Source organism: Leuresthes tenuis, unplaced genomic scaffold (genome assembly GCF_036924035.1).
Source record: "Leuresthes tenuis unplaced genomic scaffold, fLeuTen1.0.hap1 SCAF_11, whole genome shotgun sequence".
NCBI lineage: Eukaryota > Metazoa > Chordata > Actinopteri > Atheriniformes > Atherinopsidae > Leuresthes > Leuresthes tenuis.
In genome coordinates this window covers 23,988,304-24,009,119 of record NW_027325365.1, presented here as the reverse complement: position 1 = coordinate 24,009,119, position 20,816 = coordinate 23,988,304, and the positions used below count along the sequence as shown (strand labels likewise).

At 40.8% G+C, this 20,816-nt stretch overlaps 1 protein-coding gene across 2 annotated transcripts; it reads right to left on the bottom strand.

The window, feature by feature from the left end:
* Positions 1–11,905: 11,905 nt before the first annotated feature.
* Positions 11,906–20,339, bottom strand: ids (iduronate 2-sulfatase). 2 transcript variants are annotated; one of them, XM_072396210.1, is made up of 13 exons: positions 20,095–20,339; positions 19,633–19,769; positions 19,361–19,538; positions 19,130–19,218; positions 17,669–17,869; positions 15,168–15,338; positions 14,956–15,082; positions 14,392–14,562; positions 13,981–14,087; positions 12,966–13,082; positions 12,592–12,702; positions 12,269–12,394; positions 11,906–12,176 (listed from the first exon to the last, which is right to left on the bottom strand). In XM_072396210.1, exons 1-13 carry the CDS (start codon positions 20,198–20,200, stop codon positions 12,096–12,098), a joined length of 1,722 nt encoding a protein of 573 aa, XP_072252311.1. In that variant the 5' UTR covers positions 20,201–20,339; the 3' UTR covers positions 11,906–12,095. The 2 variants fall into 2 exon arrangements, with proteins under 2 accessions (XP_072252311.1, XP_072252312.1); XM_072396211.1 differs by having other exon boundaries at positions 20,125–20,339.
* Between the last annotated feature and the right edge of the window lie 477 nt (positions 20,340–20,816).

Here is a 20,816-nt window from a genome sequence, read left to right as displayed (position 1 = left end):
TCGCTAATCTCGAACATGAGATCTTGAGATTAGATCTTTAAGTAACAAATCATTCTTAATTAATAGTTTTATTTCCTCTCACAATTTTGATTTTATGTTTTTAACTGAGACATGGCTCAACAAAAACACATTTAGTCTATTCCACCTCACTTCAATTTTGTGTCTGAAACACGAGAAAATCAGAGGGGTGGGGGTGTTTGTGCCATATTCAGAGACAATATACTCACCCACAAATTGTTATTTGGGTTTTTTTCATCATTTGAGTATATGGCATTCAAAACGGAGATAAAAGAATCTTCCATACTTTATATCACTATTTACAAACCACCACAGAATTGTTTTATTTATGATTTTACTGAATTACTTTCAATTGTGTGCACTGCTTTTGATTGTTTAATCATAACAGGGGACTTGAATGTGAATGTGGATGTAGCCCAAGATAAGTAAGCTAAAGAACTCATTGCTGTCCTTGAAATGTTTGGTCTAACTCAGAATGTGACTGAGCCCCCCCACAGCAGAGGGCACACTCGAAATGTGCTCATTTCAAAGGGTGTTGTTATCTCAAATGTAGATTTAGTCAATGTTGCTTTATCTGATCATTTTTGTCTTTTCTTTGACCTGTCTGTTACACCCAAACCAGCAGTTGGGTCTGCAGTTGTTCAGGGAAGACTGATAAATGACAGCACAGGGACACAGTTTAAGTCAAAGCTCCAGATTCATTATGAGATTTGCAAAGGAAAGCTATGTGTGTTCAACCAGACTTTGCGTAGAACAAGGGAGAGTTATTTTTCTGGAATCAACAAAAACTGCAGTAACAACTCTCGTGTCCTGATTGCTACAGTAAACAGATTAACAAACCCCCCACTTTCACTGCCTTTAGAACTAATTTCTACATCTAAGTGTAATGAGTTTAATTTAATTTAAGTTAATTTCCACAACAAAAATAACTACTCTGCAGCCAGCTAGCCACCTAGAGCTGACATATTTCACACTTGTTACTGACAAAACAGTCGAAGAGATCATCTGCAGTCTGAGATCATCTGCAGTCTGAGTTCATCTGCAGTCTGAGTTCATTGACGTGCTGCCTTGACGAGTTGCCCACTAGATTTCTAAAGTCTGTGCTGAGCAGTCTGTTACCACAACTCGCTCATCTAGTTAACATCTCCCTCCAGACTGGAACATTTCCAAAGGCCTTAAAAACTGCTGTCATTAAGCCTCTTCTAAATAAGAACACTCTTGATGCCACAGTACTGAACAACTACCGGCCTATATCAAACCTGCCATTCTTGGGTGAAGTCCAAGAAAAAGTTGCATACCAAAAGCTTACTGACTTTCTCCTGTCTAACAATGCTTTTGATACTTTCCAATCAGGCTTTAGGCCCCACCACAGCACTGATTGTAATGTGTGTGCGTATGTATATGTAGGTTGGCCTCATTGATACATAAGTTATCACCACTTTAAAAATGTTTTACTTATATCTTAGACCTTTGTATGTTAGAGAAGGCACTTGTGCATGAGCATGTGTGATGGAAAATTTCATTCAGCCTTATGTCTCATGTTTAAATTATTTGTGAGACTTGGTCTTTTCCCAGCCTTAAAGGGGAACACATAAAGCTCTTGTGGAAGCCTTAAATACTCTTGAAGTATTTTTAAACCTAGACCTTATTTCTGGCATGAAATACTTTTATCTAGTCACCGAGAACAGTTTGGTGAAAGTCGGCGTCCTTCGGAAGATATTTAGATAACTCGCGATCGGCGTATATCCATATAACGGAGTGAATGGGGCTTAGACAATGCAGCCTCTAAATAAAGGATTATCTGTCTTTATTTCACCAATACTTTAAGCCAAATGAATGAACGAACGTGTACTATAGCTCCGTTAGTTCGTTATGTGGCAACTTGTGGGCTATAGGAGAACTAACGGAGGGATTTCTACACAGGCACTCCACTGGGACCACTTCCCTTTTTTTGTTTTTTGTTTGGGTATAATAAGACATGCACTGAAAATCGGAAACAAGTTTATTGCCAAGTAGGTTTGCACTTGGTATAATTGGTGCAGAGCATTAAGTATAGATAATTTATATATATATAATCTCAAAAAATTAGGAGCTGTATTGTAAACTGAATGCTATAAATACTATAAATACGCAAATATGAAATAGGTCCTAAATAAATAGAGTGTACGTTAATGTAACACAAAAAGTCTAAAGATGCTACGTTAAAGTAGCTTGTAGGCCTGGAAAGGGCGAGGGAGAGAGTCAGTGTCAAGGGGGCTCTGGGCCTTACTGATAAAGCTAGTGGCGGATGGGAAGAAACTGTTCTTGCAGAGGTTTTGGTCCTGATGGACCGCAGCCTCCTGTCAGAGGGGAGTATCTCAAAGAGTTTGTGACCAGGGTTGGAGGGATCAGCCACAATCTTCCCTGCATGCCTAAAATTCCTGGAGATGTATAGGTCCTGGAGAGATGGAACGTTGTAACCAATCACCTTCTCTGCAGACCGAATGACATGCTGCAGTCTGCACTTGTCCTTGGCGGTGACAGCAGCGTACCAGATGGTGATGGCGGAGGTGAGGATGGACTCCATGATGGAGGAGTAGAAGTGCACCATCACCGTCCTTGGCAGGTTGAATTTCCTCAACTGCCGCAGGAAGTACATCCTCTGCTGGGCTTTCTTGATGAGATAGCTGATGTTCAGCTCCCACTTCAGATCCTGGGAAATGACAGTTCCTAGGAAGCGGAAAGACTCCACAGTGTCAATTGTGGAGTCACAGAGGGTGATGGGGGTAGCTGAGGCTGAGTTCTTCATGCAGTCCACAACCATGTCCACTGTCTTTAGAGCGTTGAGGTCCAGGTTGTTTTGGTTGCACCAGGTCGCCAGATGGTACGAAAGGCTGATAAAAGTACAGTCGTCCGCGAGCTTCAGGAGCTTGACGGACTGGTGACTGGAGGTGCAGCTGTTGGTGTACAGGGAGAAGAGCAGAAGAGAAAGAACACAGCCCTGGGGAGAACCGATGCTGATGGGCTGTGAGTCTTCCCAGCTTCACATGCTGCTTCCTGTCAGACAGGAAGTCTGTAATCCACCTGCAGGTGGAGTCAGGCACACTCAGCTGGGAGAACTTCTCTTGAAGCAGAGAATTCTGATGATTGTGCTAAAAGCAGAGCTGAAATCCACAAACAAGATCTTGGCTTAGGTACTTGCGGAGTCTAGGTGCAGGAGGATGTAGTCTGAGCAGAGATCCCCATACCGCCTTTGCACCAGTGACTCAGTGGGTTTACATGATGAGATTAACTCGATTATAGCTATAGTTGGGTTATGCTCCTTATCTGAGAGAGGGTAATTAATTTTTGTTACATGGCGGTGAATAAATTGAATCACTGGCACAAAGCATGCAATACCACAGCAGATAGGTGGCGCTGTACCCATTTCAACTATCGCTAATAGAGCCACTTCTGGTTGACGTCTTCACCACCAACAACAACAAAACTAAGGCATTCGAGAAAGATGGCGAACGAAGAGCAAGATGAAGCTACGTCCCTCTACATTTGTGATGAGCTGGTTATGGCACAAATGTGATGCACAACGGTGCATTCTCAATCGCGTTGTTTGTTTCTTTCTGATGGCGGCAACGACTTCCGGGTGACGATCGCGGGGAAAAATCTCGAGCATGTGCAGAACACTCGGTCCGATCCACTGTCGTCTCCAGGCACGTTAAGTGGGCAATCGGATTGAGTTATCCCGAGGTCTTAATTTGATCGCAAGTAACCCGATCCAATTCGATTCGATTTCTTGTGGGATTAAGCTTGTTATATGAGCTGAATAACTCAATCTTATTGTAATTTAGCCATTAATCCGATCCGATTGCCCGCATGTAACTGCACTGACTGTCTCCAGCTCTTCCATAGGAACATCAAGTTAGTCTCTCCAGTGAGTTCTGGGTCTGCTCCATGTAAAATCTCACATGTGATCTTTGTATACAATGTCAGTAGAGGAAAGCTTTCTGCTTTCAAGACAATTCTGCCTGCTGCAACAGAGGGTCTTTTCTTATATACATACAAAAATGTATTTACACTGTTGTAAATGTCTTGTGGGATGCATTAACAAATATCAACTTGCAACTCTGAATGACATTATAGAGCAGTAGGCATGCAATGAACTAAACGGTGTCAGTAGTAACAATTATTTTAGTCACTTAAAAAAGACAAATGGGGTTTAAGTGAATGCTATATTTAGAATATTTCAAATACTTTTAATTGCATACGAGAGCACCTTCCTTCAGTAAACTGCCCTCTTTACACTCTTCAAAGCAACCAACCTGAAATTACTAAGACTGTACTTTACCTCACAGAACACGAGAGCTGCCTGTCTACCTCCACGTCATTCGTTACATTTGTTTTTGTCACTGTGTGACTTTTCTGTTTTGATATGGTACAGAGTTAGTGGTAGACCAGCGAGGTAAAATCAATAGTATGAACAAAGTCTGGTGGAGAGGGTTGAATGCTTCGATTCCCTATCAAAACTACCCATTTAAAATGATTGTCTGAAGGAAGAGTAAGGTAGCGAAAGCATTTTGAACGTAGCATAGCCTTAACTACACTGACTGGCTTTTGTACTCGTAGTGCTCTCTTCTTCTCAAAACCAAGGGGGTGCCATCAGTTACCAATGTGTACTGTAGAAGACAACTGATAAGTATTTCATACCTGTTTCAAAACCATCAAATTATCCCTTCTCAGTTCTCATACACTTGCCATCCCAGCTAGTTATAAATGATAGCTTCACCAGACATCAAACTGACCGAATGTTAGTAATAATTTACTCCACAGAGAGCAGCCTTAGCTCAGCAAGTTGTTGCATAATTTCTCACTAGTTGTTTAGTGCTTGAAGTAGTTAATCATCATATGGGTATATGTAGGCAATAAAATGTAAATATATGTTTTGTAACTAAGCATACTGTTGAGGGAAGAGTTGAATTGTGTACATTTTCATTTCACTTTAATCAGATCTTATCAAATTGCTGCTTCTCTGCTTTTAAATAAAGCATTTGCTTGCGTAAATTTTTCCATATAAACTTTTTACATGTGTGGTATAGGATATTATTTTTCATTAAAACCTACAAAAAAATAAGAAACGTTCTTTGATAAGCATACATACAAACTAAGGTACAGTCATCTATCTACACATTCAACTTGCTTATATTTGTTCTACTGCAGTCATCTAACAGACTGATGCAGCTAATGCATAATAAGTTTAATAATAGTTTAATAATAAGTTTTTCTGTAGTAAATACATCTGTTAGCTTTTTAAGGTATCTTTCTAATATCTTATTAGTTGTTTTTTTGTTGTTGTTGTTTATTTTAACTTTTGGACTGTGTGTATGTTTTTGCTTCAAATTGGTGATGTTATGAAGGGCTTTTACTGATACTTTCAAAATAAAGGTTAGTGAAGTTGGATACTGACATTGTTGTCAACAATGAGGCTCTTCTTTACCCTCTGCTATTGCAGGAAGATGTTTTTTGTCTCTGGAGAGCCACAAGTATCACTAATGTTTTCTAAACTTTTCTTGAAAAAAATATTTTAAATCATCAGTACATGCAAATTAGATGTTGTCTTTGATCTGTGAGCTTGAATTTTTTCCAGGTTTTAAAATATTCCTAATCAAATAAAGATTGTCTCCTGAGGGGGAAAGTTTTGTCTGAAATAAGACTCTGAGAGCGAAGTTCAAAGCTGGAACTTTACGCTCACCTCCTGCCACATTTACATCCTGTAATAACACAATCCCCAAACTGAATCAGCAAGAGCCTGCTCAAAATGATCTTTGATGATAATTCTAAATACTTCATTTCTAATTTTACCTCAAATAGGAAAATGAGGTAAAATCCCAAGCAATGAAACTGCCTACATCTCTGTTCAGTATCACATTTTTTTAATTCCTCTTCATTATAGTCAGTTTATTTATTCATTCCTTCATTTTTACTGGGCTGCCTGCAGTCTACATCTGTCTCCTGTTGAAAACTGCAACAATTAGGATCCCAAGCCATAAAAAAATGTAATTAAGAAGAAATTATAGTGAAGGTGGTAATTCTAGCCTGTCATGTCTTTTGACTTGTATTTCTGCTAGCGGAAGGTTTTGGAAAACATTGCCAAAACATGGTAACGTTCCCAACACTGTTACGTTGCCAGCATTGTGAACTGCTTGTCCAACATTAACACGTGAACTACGTTCAAAACCGACTCAGCAGGCTCCTCACCCAGCATGTGAGATGAACTAGGAATGAGAATGTACAGTTTCTCTAAGCACATGGTCTGAAATTGGAGTGAACTTCCTTGGGACATCCACTACTGGAAAGATGATGACTGTTTCAAATGTTTTCCACTTGTTCTCTAAGATCATTTCTAATGTCCTTTTCTGAATTCTTTTGACCTTATGTAGTATCAACTGTTCATGTCTCCTTCATTCTCCTGATGTAACGTGTGTTCCACCAGCACGGAGGAAGACGACAGTGTCACTCCACTCACCAGTGACTGTTGAAAGAACACCTGGTGAAACAGCACTTGCTTAATAACACAAATGCTGAAGGTTTATTAACAATCATCAGTTGACTGATTCAAGTTAGTTAAGTTAAAAAAAGTGGTATCTTAGAATAAAGATCCTCTACGGCCTCTTCCTCATTTCAGCTTCAAGCTTTCTCTACAAAACAAATACCTTAGACTGACCATTCTGTATCGAGTTGTATTGTGCTTAATGGTGGTGCCAGATTTTTTTACTTGGAAGAATAATGAGGTCATGTTGTCCGTAGACATTTGAAATGTTAATTTGCTAAATTACCTGTGAAGGCCTCCATCTGAAGTTAGCCGTTTGTGCAGGCTAAAACGGGAGCTGTCTGTGATTGCATTCTTCCCTCAAGGCTGAATTTTAAAAAATCTTAACATCAAAAATGAATCACAATGACAGCGTGCAGCTCCTCTGGTTGCAATACTAAATTTCTGTATCATGAGAGGAAAAACAAACAATTGGTTTCTTAAAATCACAAATATAGTGTTTCTTGTCCTTGTTGGTTTATTGGCTCTTACCAAAGGACACATGATGTTTATTAAGTTGATTGAGGTCATATTTGGAGTGAAATGGAACATTTTACAGCTGCTGCGACTGACAAGCTGCCACCCTGTGGGTATACGCTTAGTTTCTGCGGCTCACAGGCTGATTCACCACTCACTCGTAACTTCCATTTTCTGACCAAAATGGTGACAGCCAAAACCTGGAAATTGAAGATTCAAAATGAGTCCACAAATTAACGAGTGACTGATTCTAAATGTATTGTTACGAGAAGAAAGCCTAGAATCAGCAGGGGTTTTGTTTTCATTGCTGCCCGCACTTCAGTCAGCAGGGTTTCACATGAACTAACTACCCAGTTCTCATGAAAGTCAGAGGAGACGAATGTGGATAATATATATTCACGATGGGATGGCATCAGATCAACCTTTAGAGGAGCAGGCTGGGGCTTTTGCAGACAGAAACTGACAAACTGGCAAAAATAAGACAGACTAAACATGGCTAACTAACATGTGGCAGACTGTGTTATTAGCAGCATTAAACAGTAAGAACCAAACTATTTTAACATTGTGTTTAATTCACATACTGTTTAGTCTTGCAGTGAGGCATCTAATTAGCCAACTAGGAAGCAGTTCAAGTGAAAAACACCCTCTCTGGCAAAGCACTGTTCAAGTCCACTTCTTGAAGTCCTTGGGAGGCAGAGAACAGGAGGTTGTTTACTATTCCTGGATTCATTCACACGTGGTAAACACGCGCACACACCCTTGAGACGAACCCTAGTCTCGAAGCAGCTGAGCTAAGCGATTTCTAGACACATACACACTCTCCCTCTCTTTAATGTAATTGTGCATGTCGCCACTGTTAACACCAAGTCAGTGTGACCTGCCAGAATATGAGCCCATAGTGGTAATGCGATTACCAGTGTATGAAACATAATGATACTCGATGAGTGTGAGACAAAGACAGAGTAGATAAGAAAAAAGGAGGGCAAGACAGAGGGGGGGGGAGAGAAAAAAACAGCAGGTAAGCAGTAATGTAATAGCAATTAGATCAGTTGGTTATGGTCAGAGATCACTGCTTGTGATGATAAATATTGATCTGATGAAACCACTGAGGCAGAAATATAAGCTGACAGGAATGTAGACAGCAGAGAGGAGAGTGGTTACAGCTGCACTGACTCACACTTCATTACTACTTTCAAAAAAGGAGTATGAACCTCAGGGTAGAGGGTGGCTTGGGAGCTGCCCCTTGGCAAAGCACCATCCTACAAACTGCTTCAGTGAAACATGAAATAAACCTAGGCCACTGAAGGGGTCTCTTTCTATGGAAGAATACATTATTCATCCCCAAAGGGAAATTATATCGTTGCTGTATAATAAATGTGTGTGCGCGCATGTATCTGTGCGTGTGTGTGTGTGTGCGTGTGTGTGTGTGTGTGTGTGGAGGGGTGGGGTTACGGTTAACAAAAAGGAAAAATACTACGAAAAATATTCAAAGAAACAAAAGAAATAATTATAACACATTTACCAAGAATAGTCAATATACTTTGCTTTTTATCCATTGATGATGAAAAGTGTCCATTATCACTTTTTAAAGTATGTGAATTTTTTCTCCAAGTATCAGGTTGTACTTGTACTTGGGCCATTTTAGTCAATTCCTCTGTACACAAAAGCAAGTGTTGGTGGTTGCCTCACATAAATTGCTCACTTTAAATCAATTCACAATTTCTGTTTTCATTTATTTAACACTAGAATGTTGACCTGGGCATTTATAAACATGAACTTTGTTCTTTTATTTCATAGAATGACTTTTGTTCTTCGGCCTCATTATTTTTGCTGCATTCTTCAGATTCAATTTACTGGTGGGTGTCCTGATTTTTCCTTTGAAATTCATTAGTTTTTATTTTTAAGTTACCTTGAGGTCCTCTGTAACAACAAAGCCTATCGCACACTTGCTTTCATCGTGATCTTTTCATTCTCTCCCTGACAAGGTCAAAACAGCAGTTTCTCATCTAGAATTTGATGGCAGCAACATGTCTGAACAACGCTGTGACGAGCATGTTTACCATTGTGTAGAAACCGCTCATCTTTGCACAATAGTCCAAAGACATCTGGGAACTGAGGAGACCAGCTGCTTGACCTTTGAGAGGGGAATGCTGTCCCATTCATGTCAGATGTAGAATTCTAGCTGCACATCAGAACTGCGTCTGTTTTTAATGCAGATCTGGAGGAGACAGGCATCCAATACTGATTTTCAGCTGATTTTCCCTTGCACACAGAGAAAATTCATCTGTTGATTTGCTCCAAAATTTGTAGATGCAAATGAACTGCTGAACTTCTGCCCATCCTCTTAGAGACTCTCCCTCTCTAAGGTGCTTTTTTTTTTCTCACGCCTTCAGCTGTTCCCATCCCAACACACACATTCAAGATGATCTAACTTTTTTTGTTAAACAGTAAAACATCTCACCTTTAACATCTTTGTTTTCTAAGTTTTACTGTGATCAAAAATATTATTTAAGATTTGCAAATCACTGAATTCCGTTTTTATTGTCATTTTACACAGCGTCAGCGGTAAGTACCTTAAAGACAACATCTGCGCAATGAATCTCTCACAGAGAAAGTTAGGAGCAGCAGAATGCTTTGAGCGCCTCAGTGTTCGATGTACCTTAGTCAGTAACTCAATTCCCCTACCATGCATGTATACAGGGATGGTGGTCCAATTAAAGGGCCATGTCAAACTCTAACTGTAGCTCAATCAGACCGCATGCAACTGTACTTAATGTGCAATAAAACAATACGTGGACTCCCTTGTAAAAAGATAATTTCTAAACAGCAATACCAGCGGTGGAAACTTAAAAAATATTGTACCTTTAAAGCAGATATTGTTGAGTTTAGAGCTCGACTGTGCTGCCCCCTAGTGGCCAAGAAATAAACAAACACCAGTTACCGGAAGCTGAAGAAAGTTTTGTCTTGAAGTAAAAACTCTTTATCAAACTATCATTTAGTGTGTTCACACAATTACACATATATATCATGAAGAAATTCCCAAAATATTCCCAACAAGAGGTCATTAGAATGAAAAGGGGCCAAACAAATATTGGAAGAGGATATACCATATGTCACATTCTGCCCTGTCCAGGAAACCTTTGGAATTTCACTTGTTGACTTTGTTTCAGGCAGACGTCTGCAAATGAGTCAGCATGATTTCTAAGAATTTGAAAAAGGTAAAAGCACTTCAAAAAGAAAAAAAAATCAATGCAAAATACAATTACAAAGCTTTTAACTGCTTGCGCTGTCCAGACAGACAGACACTGTGGAATCATGCACCAATTAACTCAGGCCAGAATCTTCCAGGGCCAGAAAGCATTTTCTCGTCCAGAGGAGAGAAGCGATCGGGTGGAAGGAGGGAGAGAAAACAGAACAGACTGGTGAGGTGCCCCAAGGGTGCTTCCTCACTTCTCTGCAGTTTTACACCTCTGCTGTGGGTGAGCACAAAATGCACGACAACAGAGCTGGGATGTGTGAACAGGCAGCAAAGTGTCTCTGCGACGCACACAAGAATTCCGACACCAGTAAGTCGTGATCCTCGGTCAAGTTCTTCCTGCTCGTGGCTTTTTAAAAAAAGAAATGTTTGAATTGATTTTTTATGTGTTTTTCCAAATGGATTCTTCAAAAGAGTTTGATATAATAAGAGCAAGCTTATGTGAATAATCTCTGTTTTTTTTTATTGTCCCTCCACAGAGCTGGAGCTCTGGTTTCAAAGACACTCTGACAGAACGAAGCTCAAAGATAAGCCCATTCTTTTCTCGTCAGTGTCTGTATGGACAGTTTATTACTGATTAAACCCACAGCTCTCGAGATGTTAAACGCTCCACCACCCTGGAAATGTGTGAAAGAAAAAGTTAAATTTTCTGATTGACTTCCATTGTAGGATTTCTTCAACATCCTGACACACGAGAGAAGCGTATGATGATACCGGATTCATTTGTATCCCATTAACATGAAACCGGTGCGGTGTACAATAAAGGTCGATAGACCAAATCCTTTCCATTCGTCGTCAGACCTGAAGTTGAAATTGCTTTCTTCCAAATTACCACACCACAAAATGCTCAGGCATCGGAACGACAGTAAAAATGTAGCGACACTCGCTTTCATTTGCATCACATTATTAAGGATGGCTTTTGCTCACTTTATTCTGTTTCTCTGGAATTCATCTGAACTGACTGTCTAAGGGGAGAAGCCAAACAGCTGCAAGTGGCAAACCCAAAAGGAAATGTCATGAAACGTAGCACTACAGTACAATACTGCAAGTTCCAATTAACTGTTGCAGTTCAAAGTAAAAGACTAAACCTAAAGGCTCCCTTGAAGCCTTTAGGTTTAATGAGATGACAGCGGAGCTCCACAGGTTTTCGAAAAGAAAAATGTTCAGATAGTTTTTGATGAAGTTGAGGCTGATCATCAAAATGTAATGCTTCCTAATAACTGGGGCCACTAATGTCTGCATGCTAAATATAAGCAAGCCAGCTGGAAAGGAGTGGAAAATATAAACTCAGTTCTTTCCCTACCAACAACTGAATTTGCACATTGACATGTTTCGTTTGTGCAGCACATTCTAAGTATATAAACTCACCACGTATACATTCGTCTTGTTGTACAGAGGAAAACATACGGCATAAGCCAAGTAACCTTTAATAGTTGCTGTATTCAACTTAGAACAGAGCATTTCCCCACCATACTTTAAGCTTTTATGCTAAACTACTCTGAAAGGCTGCTGGATTCATCTTCCTGATTAGAGTGCAGTGATGAGCTGCTGGAGGAGATTAGAACAGTGCTGATAGAACATTGACACACATATTTGATTTTTTTTCTTTAATTCACTTGTACTCAAGATAAAACAGTCTGAAGCACCAAGTTTGAACAATAAATATGGATACCACAAAATACTGAACATGCATCAATTATATTGACGCATAAAATCTTTTGTTCCCTTTCGTCCACCCGTCTTCCTTTTGTTCTCATCTCCATCTGTTGCGTTTCATTCTCGTCGTCACACCCTCGCTCCGCTCGTCTTCATCCCTGCTGTGAGGTAGTGAAACTGGAACTTCAGTCTCATCTGCAGGCTCACATTCTGGATGACAGCCAACAAGTAAACAAGAAGGTAAATCAGTAGATGAAGGAGAAACTGAGGGGGGGGGGGCTCTAAAACACACTGAGACTTACATGAGGAAGGCTGTCCATCTTCCTCATCACCACACTGTGGTCCAACTCACTGTAGATGTTGGTGTCCTGACCCGGGTCGTCGGGTAACATGTAGAGCTCTCCAGCATGGATGTCTGATACATTCACCTAGGTGAAGAGAAGGCTGGATGAGTCAGGCCTGGGTGATCCGTTTCTGTCATGGAAATGAAAATGCCTCCAACATATCATGTGACACAAGACAGATGGATCTATCATGCGCAACTCCCCAGGCAGAACCTAACACAATCACACAGAGGAATAACAGACAGGCAGATAAGAGAAAGCCCTGCATGCCAGACGCCTACCTGAAAGGTGTTGGGGTTGAAGCCCAGCCACAGTGTGTATCTGTAATCCCAGCAGCGCAGGGAGTAACCCATCACAGTTATGTCTTTAAGATCAGGGAGGTCAGAGTTCACCTAAAACAAGAACTTGGAGCTATAATTCATCTTTAAACTGCGGACATCTCTCTGCACAGCTGTCAGATCTGCATGCTTGAAGGGTGGCAACTCTGGCACAAGAGCGGCACGTGTGTAATGCTGGACCTAAGTTCATAATCATCTTACTGAAAGTACCGGCTTTGTTGTTATAAAAGCATGCCTGCCTCACACTCTGGCGCCGTCTTCTGAGCGATACGAAACAATGATTAAATCTTACTTTTTTGCCTTTTGGAAAACGCTACCTGTGGGGTATCAGCAGGTCGAGGGTATTGGCTAAAAGCTAGGATTTCTGCAACCTTTCCTTTTTCGCCATGTCGAAATCTGTCAACCAGGTTCTTTCCTTCTGTACACAACTTCACCTGAAAGCAAGAAAGCAGACAAAGTGAAGGAAACGCATGTCAGAGTCAGCTGGATCGCATTAGCAACCGGTTTGTTTGGGTCCCTTTACAGAGCGCTTGCTTCTCCATTCCTTTTGCGTGGCCATGTTAATGTAATGCTGTTTCAGCTGACGGCGCAGGGCACCTGAAACGGCAAATATCTGTTCTGCTCGATGTGAACGAGAAGGCTCCGAAGCAGGTGGTGTTCAAATGAAGCCAATTACAATCGTCCAATATGGAGAGTAATTTACAATGTGCTTGCTTAGGAATCTCATTTGTTCTTCAAAGCTTTTAAGTAACAAGCTTTGTTTCACTAGTTACTGAGACTAAAATGTATACCAGAGGCTGAATCTGCAGCAGTGCGAGCAGCTCTGAGGCTCCACAGAAACGCAGCTCTACTTTGAGCCTCAATTAACCGCAATTACTGTAATAAGCTGTTTTGATGTTTGTTGTAAAGGGAATACAGCTAAATGTTGTGGATGTCAATTTTAATTGAGATCAGAAATAATATTAGATTTTATGGAAATTATAGTCAATGTGTCTACGATGGTAGTGTGGCAGCTGCACTGGCACCCATTCAGTGTCGCTCCGCAATCTGAGCCATCAACATGGCAGCGAGGAAGTCCTGCGGCCTCGCGTATGACACCGTGCGCACGCCTGATCCTGTGCAACCTTACTTTAGAGGACAATGAGGTAGCTTTTTCTGATCTTCTATGACATTTGACTTAAAAACACACCCAAATCACATGTCAGAACCAACTCAGTAGACTCCATAGGCTGAAATCTGAAGAAAAAAAAACAAAAAAAAAAAACTTTTCCGGCTGAAACATTTCCATCGAAGCTACAAATGTCAACAAGGATTTAAAAATTCTATCAATACCTGGAAAGAAGCTTCAGGACAGGGCACTGGTTCTTTGAGGCCGGCCAGGAAGGACACAGTAGGAAATATGTCCACCAGCTCCACCATGTTCCTTATAACTTTGGCATCTAAGAGTGAGAGGGTCGTATAGTTTGAGTTTTATTTAGCCATTGAGAGAAAAGGCAGTCATGATATCCACGACATGTTTAATGTACTTAGATTTAACTGCCATCACATCATTTGTATGTTAATTAAAAGCTATCCTCAGTCAAAATATTTTCCACTACAGCTCAAACACAAAGACTTCATTAAAGTTAAGCCGTCATAATAGTAAATGTTTAACAAGGTTCAGGAAAGACTTACTGCCCTAAAAAAATTTAATAGAATTTTAGTTCTCTTTGTACTAATTAGCATTTAGCAGAGAGGCCTTACTCATGAAGCCGTGATGCGATCTTCTTAAAACATCAATAAAAGGGAAATTTGACTCTCTCGGCCAGTTAAGGTCTGCTTTGACACCAGGAATGAACATGATGAGGGGGACGCGTGTTGCCACGTCAAAATTAGAGTATTTGGCCCATTCGCCGTGTTCACCTAGAGACCAACCTGTGCCAACATGGATTACAAAAACAAGTGATAAAAGATGTTAGTTCAAAAACACCAAGGAAGACCAAAAAGGTACTGATGAGTCAAATGTTTTAAATGTAGGGAATACATTTTACATTTGAAAACTTGTAATAAAGGAATCACAGTGTTCAGTTCAACATCTTCCCATGAAGGACACATTTAAAACAGTTTCCAAGATGCACTGTTTTCAAATAGGGAGGAACTGCAGACAAAGAGCTGCAGTTTTAGAGCACAGGAAAACTTTGCTGTAACAGCACTGCCATCTGGTGGTCAACGACAAGAACTGCAAAGCCATGTGCACATAGAACCTCATGATTGAGATTTTAGAGATGTATTCTCCTAATTGCTATGAAGAGAACACCGTTAACCAACCGTGATCAGAGGTGAACACAATCAAAGTGCTGTCAGCCAGTCCCAGATTGTCAACCGCGGTGAGCAGCCTCCCAACTTGAGCATCCAAGTAAGACACAGCGGCGTAGTAATGCTGACGGATACGCAGCTGGAAGACATGGGATGAAGCATCATTCATTTCAGAGAGAATGAACGTCACATGAGAGAGGTTTAAAAGGACAGCCGCGTCACACCTGGAAGTCTTTGGGAATTGGGCCATAGGGGAAGCTAACGTTGAGTTTTTGGACATCGTCCCTCTTTCTCACGTCCGTCCAGGGGTTGTAGGCCACAGGTGGAAGGAGTTGGGGGACATCCGGGTCAGGGGCCAGAGTCATATCATCAAGGGGATATAAGCTCAGGTACTCCTGTAAAATAAAAACAACGCCCTTCAAAGTGCTATAAAAAGCTAAAGACACGCACACAAAGCAAAAGAAAAGAAAAAACGGGTGGAAGGTGATGTTACAATTAGTCACACGATTGGCCAAGTTCCCCAAATAAAAGTTTTAAGCAGTATTAAGAATGAAAACTTGATTTAGTGAATATGCAAACTACTTATTTCAAAGCATACTGAGCTTTGTCCCAACTCCAGCTGTATGTTTATGCATTTAGCAGACGCTTTTATCCAAAGCGACTTACAAATGAAGACATAACAAGCTATATAAAAAGCTAACAATAAACTACCGAGAAGGAACCCACGAGTCCGACTCTGTCAGAGGTGACAGAGTAGAGATAGGGTGCAGGTATAGAGAGAAGTGCAGAAAGATCAAGTGCAGAGATAGAGGAGGTAGGGAAGTACAGGGTAAGTGCTAGGATAGGAGGTGCTCTGTGAAGAGCTGGGTTTTCAAGAGTTTCTTGAAGGTAGACGGGACGCCCCTGTTCTGGTAGCGCTCAGTAGGTCATTCCAACAACACATGAAAAGAGTCTGGATTGTCTTAGCTGTACAACTCTGTTCTTATTTTCAGAGTCATCACTTCCTGGCATCTGTTTCAGCATTTAACACCAACAGCTTGCATCTCAACCACCCATGTAATGGCTGTTGTTTTGGGCTTTCCCCATTAAATCTAAACTAGGAGTTTTTAAAGCACCACTGCTATTGCTGTCCACTGGTTCCCAGTAACCTCTAAATACTCCATGTTTGTTGCCTTCACACACTTTGTCCATGTTAAAACCATCCTCATCCACCCATCCTCGTTTACGAATCCTTTGTGAGTGTTCTAGTTAAAGACTCTTTGTCCAAAAGTGACGCCGTTAATAAAAACTGCTTGGTACGGGACAATAACTTTTACTTTTCCCACTCCACATGCTCTGCTGTATTAGTGCCAACATTCACTAAATGAATTGCATATAATGCATCTCTCAGAGAATGAATGCGTCTGTGTGAAGTGAATTATTCAAATTCCACCAGAACAATTTACTGCATACATTTTAGAAGAGACCATGAGAAATTAGGCGTTTGCAGACTATGGGTAGGCTTTACCAACATGTGTTGCCTGTGCATAAATCCTTTAAAAAAAAAACTTGCAAAAGAGTCAAATGATTTATGAACAGTGACCATTATCTTATCATCAGATTTGTGATTCAAATAGGAATATTAGCGTCTGCCTGAAAACAAAAGCTAATGCAATAACAATGTGACTGAGCACTGAGACTCACCCAGTTACCTCATTTCACAGCATTGTCAAGTCATAGAGCTCACATTAGATGTGTGGGGCAACAGCTGCTAACCAGAGCTTCCTCCCAGTAGTCCGTAAAGGACTGTCGAACTCAAAATGTTGCACATTTCCATTCAGTTTAATGAAAAGTAGTAAACTGGGAAGTAGAGACAGTTTACCGAGTGCACAGCAGTTGTTTTTTTACACTCAAAAAGCATTGAGACGCCTGTTCCTGTAAACGGACCTTCCTCACATCTCACCACATCAGCTATTTCCAGCTGCTGAAAATAACTCCAAACAGGTTTGATGTGAACACATGAATTCAGTAAACGTTTCAGAATCTGCTGAGATGGAAAAAGTATATAAAAATGTATCTGACAGCTTGTTGGCAAATCTCTGCTCTTCTGACCTGCTGCCAACACTTTACAATCTGTAGAAACAATTTATCAATCAAAGCGAACTCATTCTTAAATTCTGGTGAAAACCGCAGACAGCAGGAGCTGGACTTTTAGGGGAGGAATATTGTCCGATTTAGGATTGGAGCTGCTGTACCCCCATACCATCAGTGTTACAGGGCTGACCTGTTGAAGATGTACCCTGCCTTTTGCCTAGTGGCAACCGAGTTAGGCTCCAGCCCCTCCACAACTCTGAATAGGGTGAAACCGGTATGGAAAATGCCCATCTTTACTTGTGAGAGCCTCTGTCTCTCTAAGGTGCTATTTTTATACCCAGCCACATTATGGACCTGTTGCAAATTAACCTAATTAGTTGGAACTGGTTCCTCCAGCTGTTTCTTTGTAGCGCCACTTACTTTTCCAGCCTTTTGTCACCAAACTTTGAAATGTCTTGCTGTTGTCAAATTCAAGAAGAGCGAATATCTTTCATGAAATATTCAAATTTGATGTTTACTAAATTTAAATTAAATGTTTTAGGAGCTTTGCAAATCTCTACATTCCATGTTTGTTTACATTTTACACAGCATCCTAACTTTTTTTGGAATTGTATTTATAGATGAACAGAAATTCTGACATGAACTCGCTTACCTGTGGAATCCTGAACGGTATGTGTGGTTTATGAAAGCCCACAGCCAGGAAGAAAGGAGCGTCATCATTGGCCCGACTCTTCAATAGCCTCACTGCCTCGTCTGTGCTCTCCAGATCAGGGAGGGTTCCCCCTGGCTGCTCCGTCACGTTCACTGCACATAGCAAGTTGGCATGGAGTTTACCGTCCTCTCCTTTACACATCTGGAAACAGCGTGTTCATTACAAAGTATGAGAAGTCATGTCTTCACACAGTTCCTGCCAAGATTTGACATGTCATTAATTTTGCAAACAGCCGCTTTCTGGTTAGACCAGCGTTTCTCAATTCCGGTCCTCATGACCCAGGGCAGGGCAGTGGGTCATGAGGACTGGAATTAAGAAACACTGGGTTAGACCAACAGTCATTCTCATCTCACCCTGTTTTTTGGCTAGGTTATCTTCTCTACCAGAGACAGAGTTTCTGGTTACAAAGCTGCTATTTGGTGCCGAGGGTCTACTACAAGGAGTTTTAGTGCTTGCTTGCTCAAAACAGCTGCCTTCCACAGGTGAAAACAGCACTAAGAATCAAACGGGGGAATCAAAACAGTAAATTTACAGGCTGGACAATTTAGTGGTTCAATTCCTTATTAAGCTTTAGAAAACAGAATTATACCACTATCAAACACCCTTTCTTTCAGAGTCATGTTTTCATACCCCATTATGAAACATTGTTATAGCTGTTACGTTAACGATGCCAGAGAGCTGCAATCTGCCTTACAATCTCAGATTTATAATGGCTCCGATAATGATGGTGACACATTTTACTTTGGAAAATAACAGCTAATAGAGTTAAAATAGTGCGCCTGTTGGAAATCAAGTACATGGTAGTCCACCTCTGACAGTTATGTCATGCAGACCTCACTAGAGTCTTGTGCACTTGCACATGTTGAAGGCAGAACACCTCTGCTGGGCTCAAACATTCGTCTGAGATGGTTTCTCTCTCTCTCTCTTAAAGAGTGAGGTGCTGTCTATGCTGGTGTCAGTGATGTGCAGGAACACGTTCAAATGAGCACCTTCATGAACAGTGTTCGCATTTCATGCGAATTTTGAGCTGAAAGAGGCCATTTTTAGCTGATCAACATATAGCGCTCACTTTCTCAACATTGAGACATGTTCTTTCCTGAAGTGGAGTGTCGCACCAAGTTAATCCTGTAAGCATCCAGGAGGAAACAGGCTCGAGCACAAGCCAACAAACCTTGCAATGAGTTCTGCACCACCGGAGAATGTTTTACGGTAATAAAACATTCTTTTATCCGATGTGTGATAAATGTAAACAGACTTGAGCTCTGCCGTTTATGATCATTTAGAGCCAATAACAGTCGGCATAAACTCAGTTGGATAAAGCTCAGTTCTGCATTGAAATAATTCATTTTGAACCAGAGTCTAAATAAATCATACCACATATGTGTGTGTGTTTGTTCATACCTTCTGTTTCTCAAATCTAAATGAAGCTGGGTGGTAGGCAGGAATGGTCCAGCTGTAGGGGTAGTCATCAGTGTGGTTAGAGGCAATTCCTACAGAAAGAAAGTCTGTTGTTACAGCTACACTCATGAAGAGAACATATAAGGGGAGGTTGCGTTCCTCTCAGGCTCATCATCAACTAGCTGTAAACAGTTCTTTATTCAATTTGCTCCAAAAGAATAAATGTTATCTTACCTGGATGAAATACCTTGCCAACCGACATGGTGAAGTACCCTTTAGATTTAAAGTACTGTGGCAGAGTCGTGTAGTTCCCAGAATGGACTCTCCAGTAGGATTTGAAGTCATAGACCCTGGTCGTGTCTGGTCTGCGACTAGTTAACATGGACGTACGACTGGGAGCGCACACTGCTTGCTGACCGGAGACAAATGCATGTTGAAACGTTTCAGTTTCTTCCAAGTAACCTCACCGCTTTGACAGTCGCTAATAACAAGTAAAACTCGCTGACCTGAGCGTACGCATTGAGAAACACTTTGCTTTTGGACGCCAGCTGGTCAATGTTCGGTGATTTAACCAGCGTGTCTCCATAGCAACCCAGGGACGTCCGCAAATCATCCGCCACGATGAAAAGGACGTTTTTCCTCTCTGAAAACAGACAAGTCACGTTTACACGCAAAATATGAAACAGCAGGCAGAGTTGGAGAGTTTGAAAGTCCGGGAGCTTAATATTAGAAAAATGCAAGTACAATGAGCCTGAAAGATAAAAACAAAACAACTTCACCTTCATGTCGAACACACAAACAAAACACCACACGAGTTAATTAAATTAACAGCTTACTCTAACACGAGCCCCTTAATAAGCACCCATTAACGTTAATGTCAGATAACGAAGTTACAGCCCGACCGAAATCTTTCACATAACACAAGGCAAAGGTAGAATGAATTAACTCATTACAGAAGCGACGTTTACCTTCAGCCACTCGAGTACAAAACAGTTTACCTCTGGTCGCATCAACAGCAAGTGTCAGAGTACGAAGGAGCAGCAGGAAAAACCATCTGCGGTCAACTTCGTACATTCTTGTTTCGCGAAAACGACAACAGACGCTATACCGGTGCTATCCTCCTACAGAACAAATCACCTGAACACAGTTCGGTGTCAATACAATCAAATGTGTCGTCCGTGGTGTTTAAATAACTTCCTGTTAACGAGTCACCAGACTGCTGTGTTTTCATTGGTCCATTCAGCAGTCGCTCCGCCATGAGGGGTTGATTGTATCAATGCGCAGTCATTTACTACCAGGTCTGTTAAACTAAGAAATAATTGAAATCAGGAAATTTTCTCATATCTCTCTACACATATCCCTGATCGTAAACACATAGAACATCTGTGGACTTTTTGTCTCTAAATAAAATCACAACTACCAGTGCTCTCACAACACATTGTTTGTCTTTGCGGAGTTAAATCAATTCAAGTAGTTAAATCAATTTACGTAGTAAAAGTCATAAAGCAGATTAGAAAATAAAATCAATCTTGAAAGCACAGCAGCACATCATGGGCAGTAAAATGCCAAATGTAAGTTGATGTTGGTACCAGATACAGTTTTTATTTTTAAAACTTTCCCAGGGTTACATAGTTTGATTCTGATAATTATCTAACTTCACATTCTGCAGAGATGGGAAATGATGAGGTCT

What these genes read in the sequence shown, in the direction of transcription:
- ids (XM_072396210.1), bottom strand. Translation starts at nt 20,200, where the DNA reads ATGTACGAAGTTGACCGCAGATGGTTTTTCCTGCTGCTCCTTCGTACT. An exon ending in CAATTCCCAAAGACTTCCAG is followed by an intron (nt 15,083 to 15,167) that starts GTGTGACGCGGC and finishes CATGTCTTCCAG; the next exon opens with CTGCGTATCCGTCAGCATTA. An exon ending in AGATGGACAGCCTTCCTCAT is followed by an intron (nt 12,177 to 12,268) that starts GTAAGTCTCAGT and finishes GCTGTCATCCAG; the next exon opens with AATGTGAGCCTGCAGATGAG.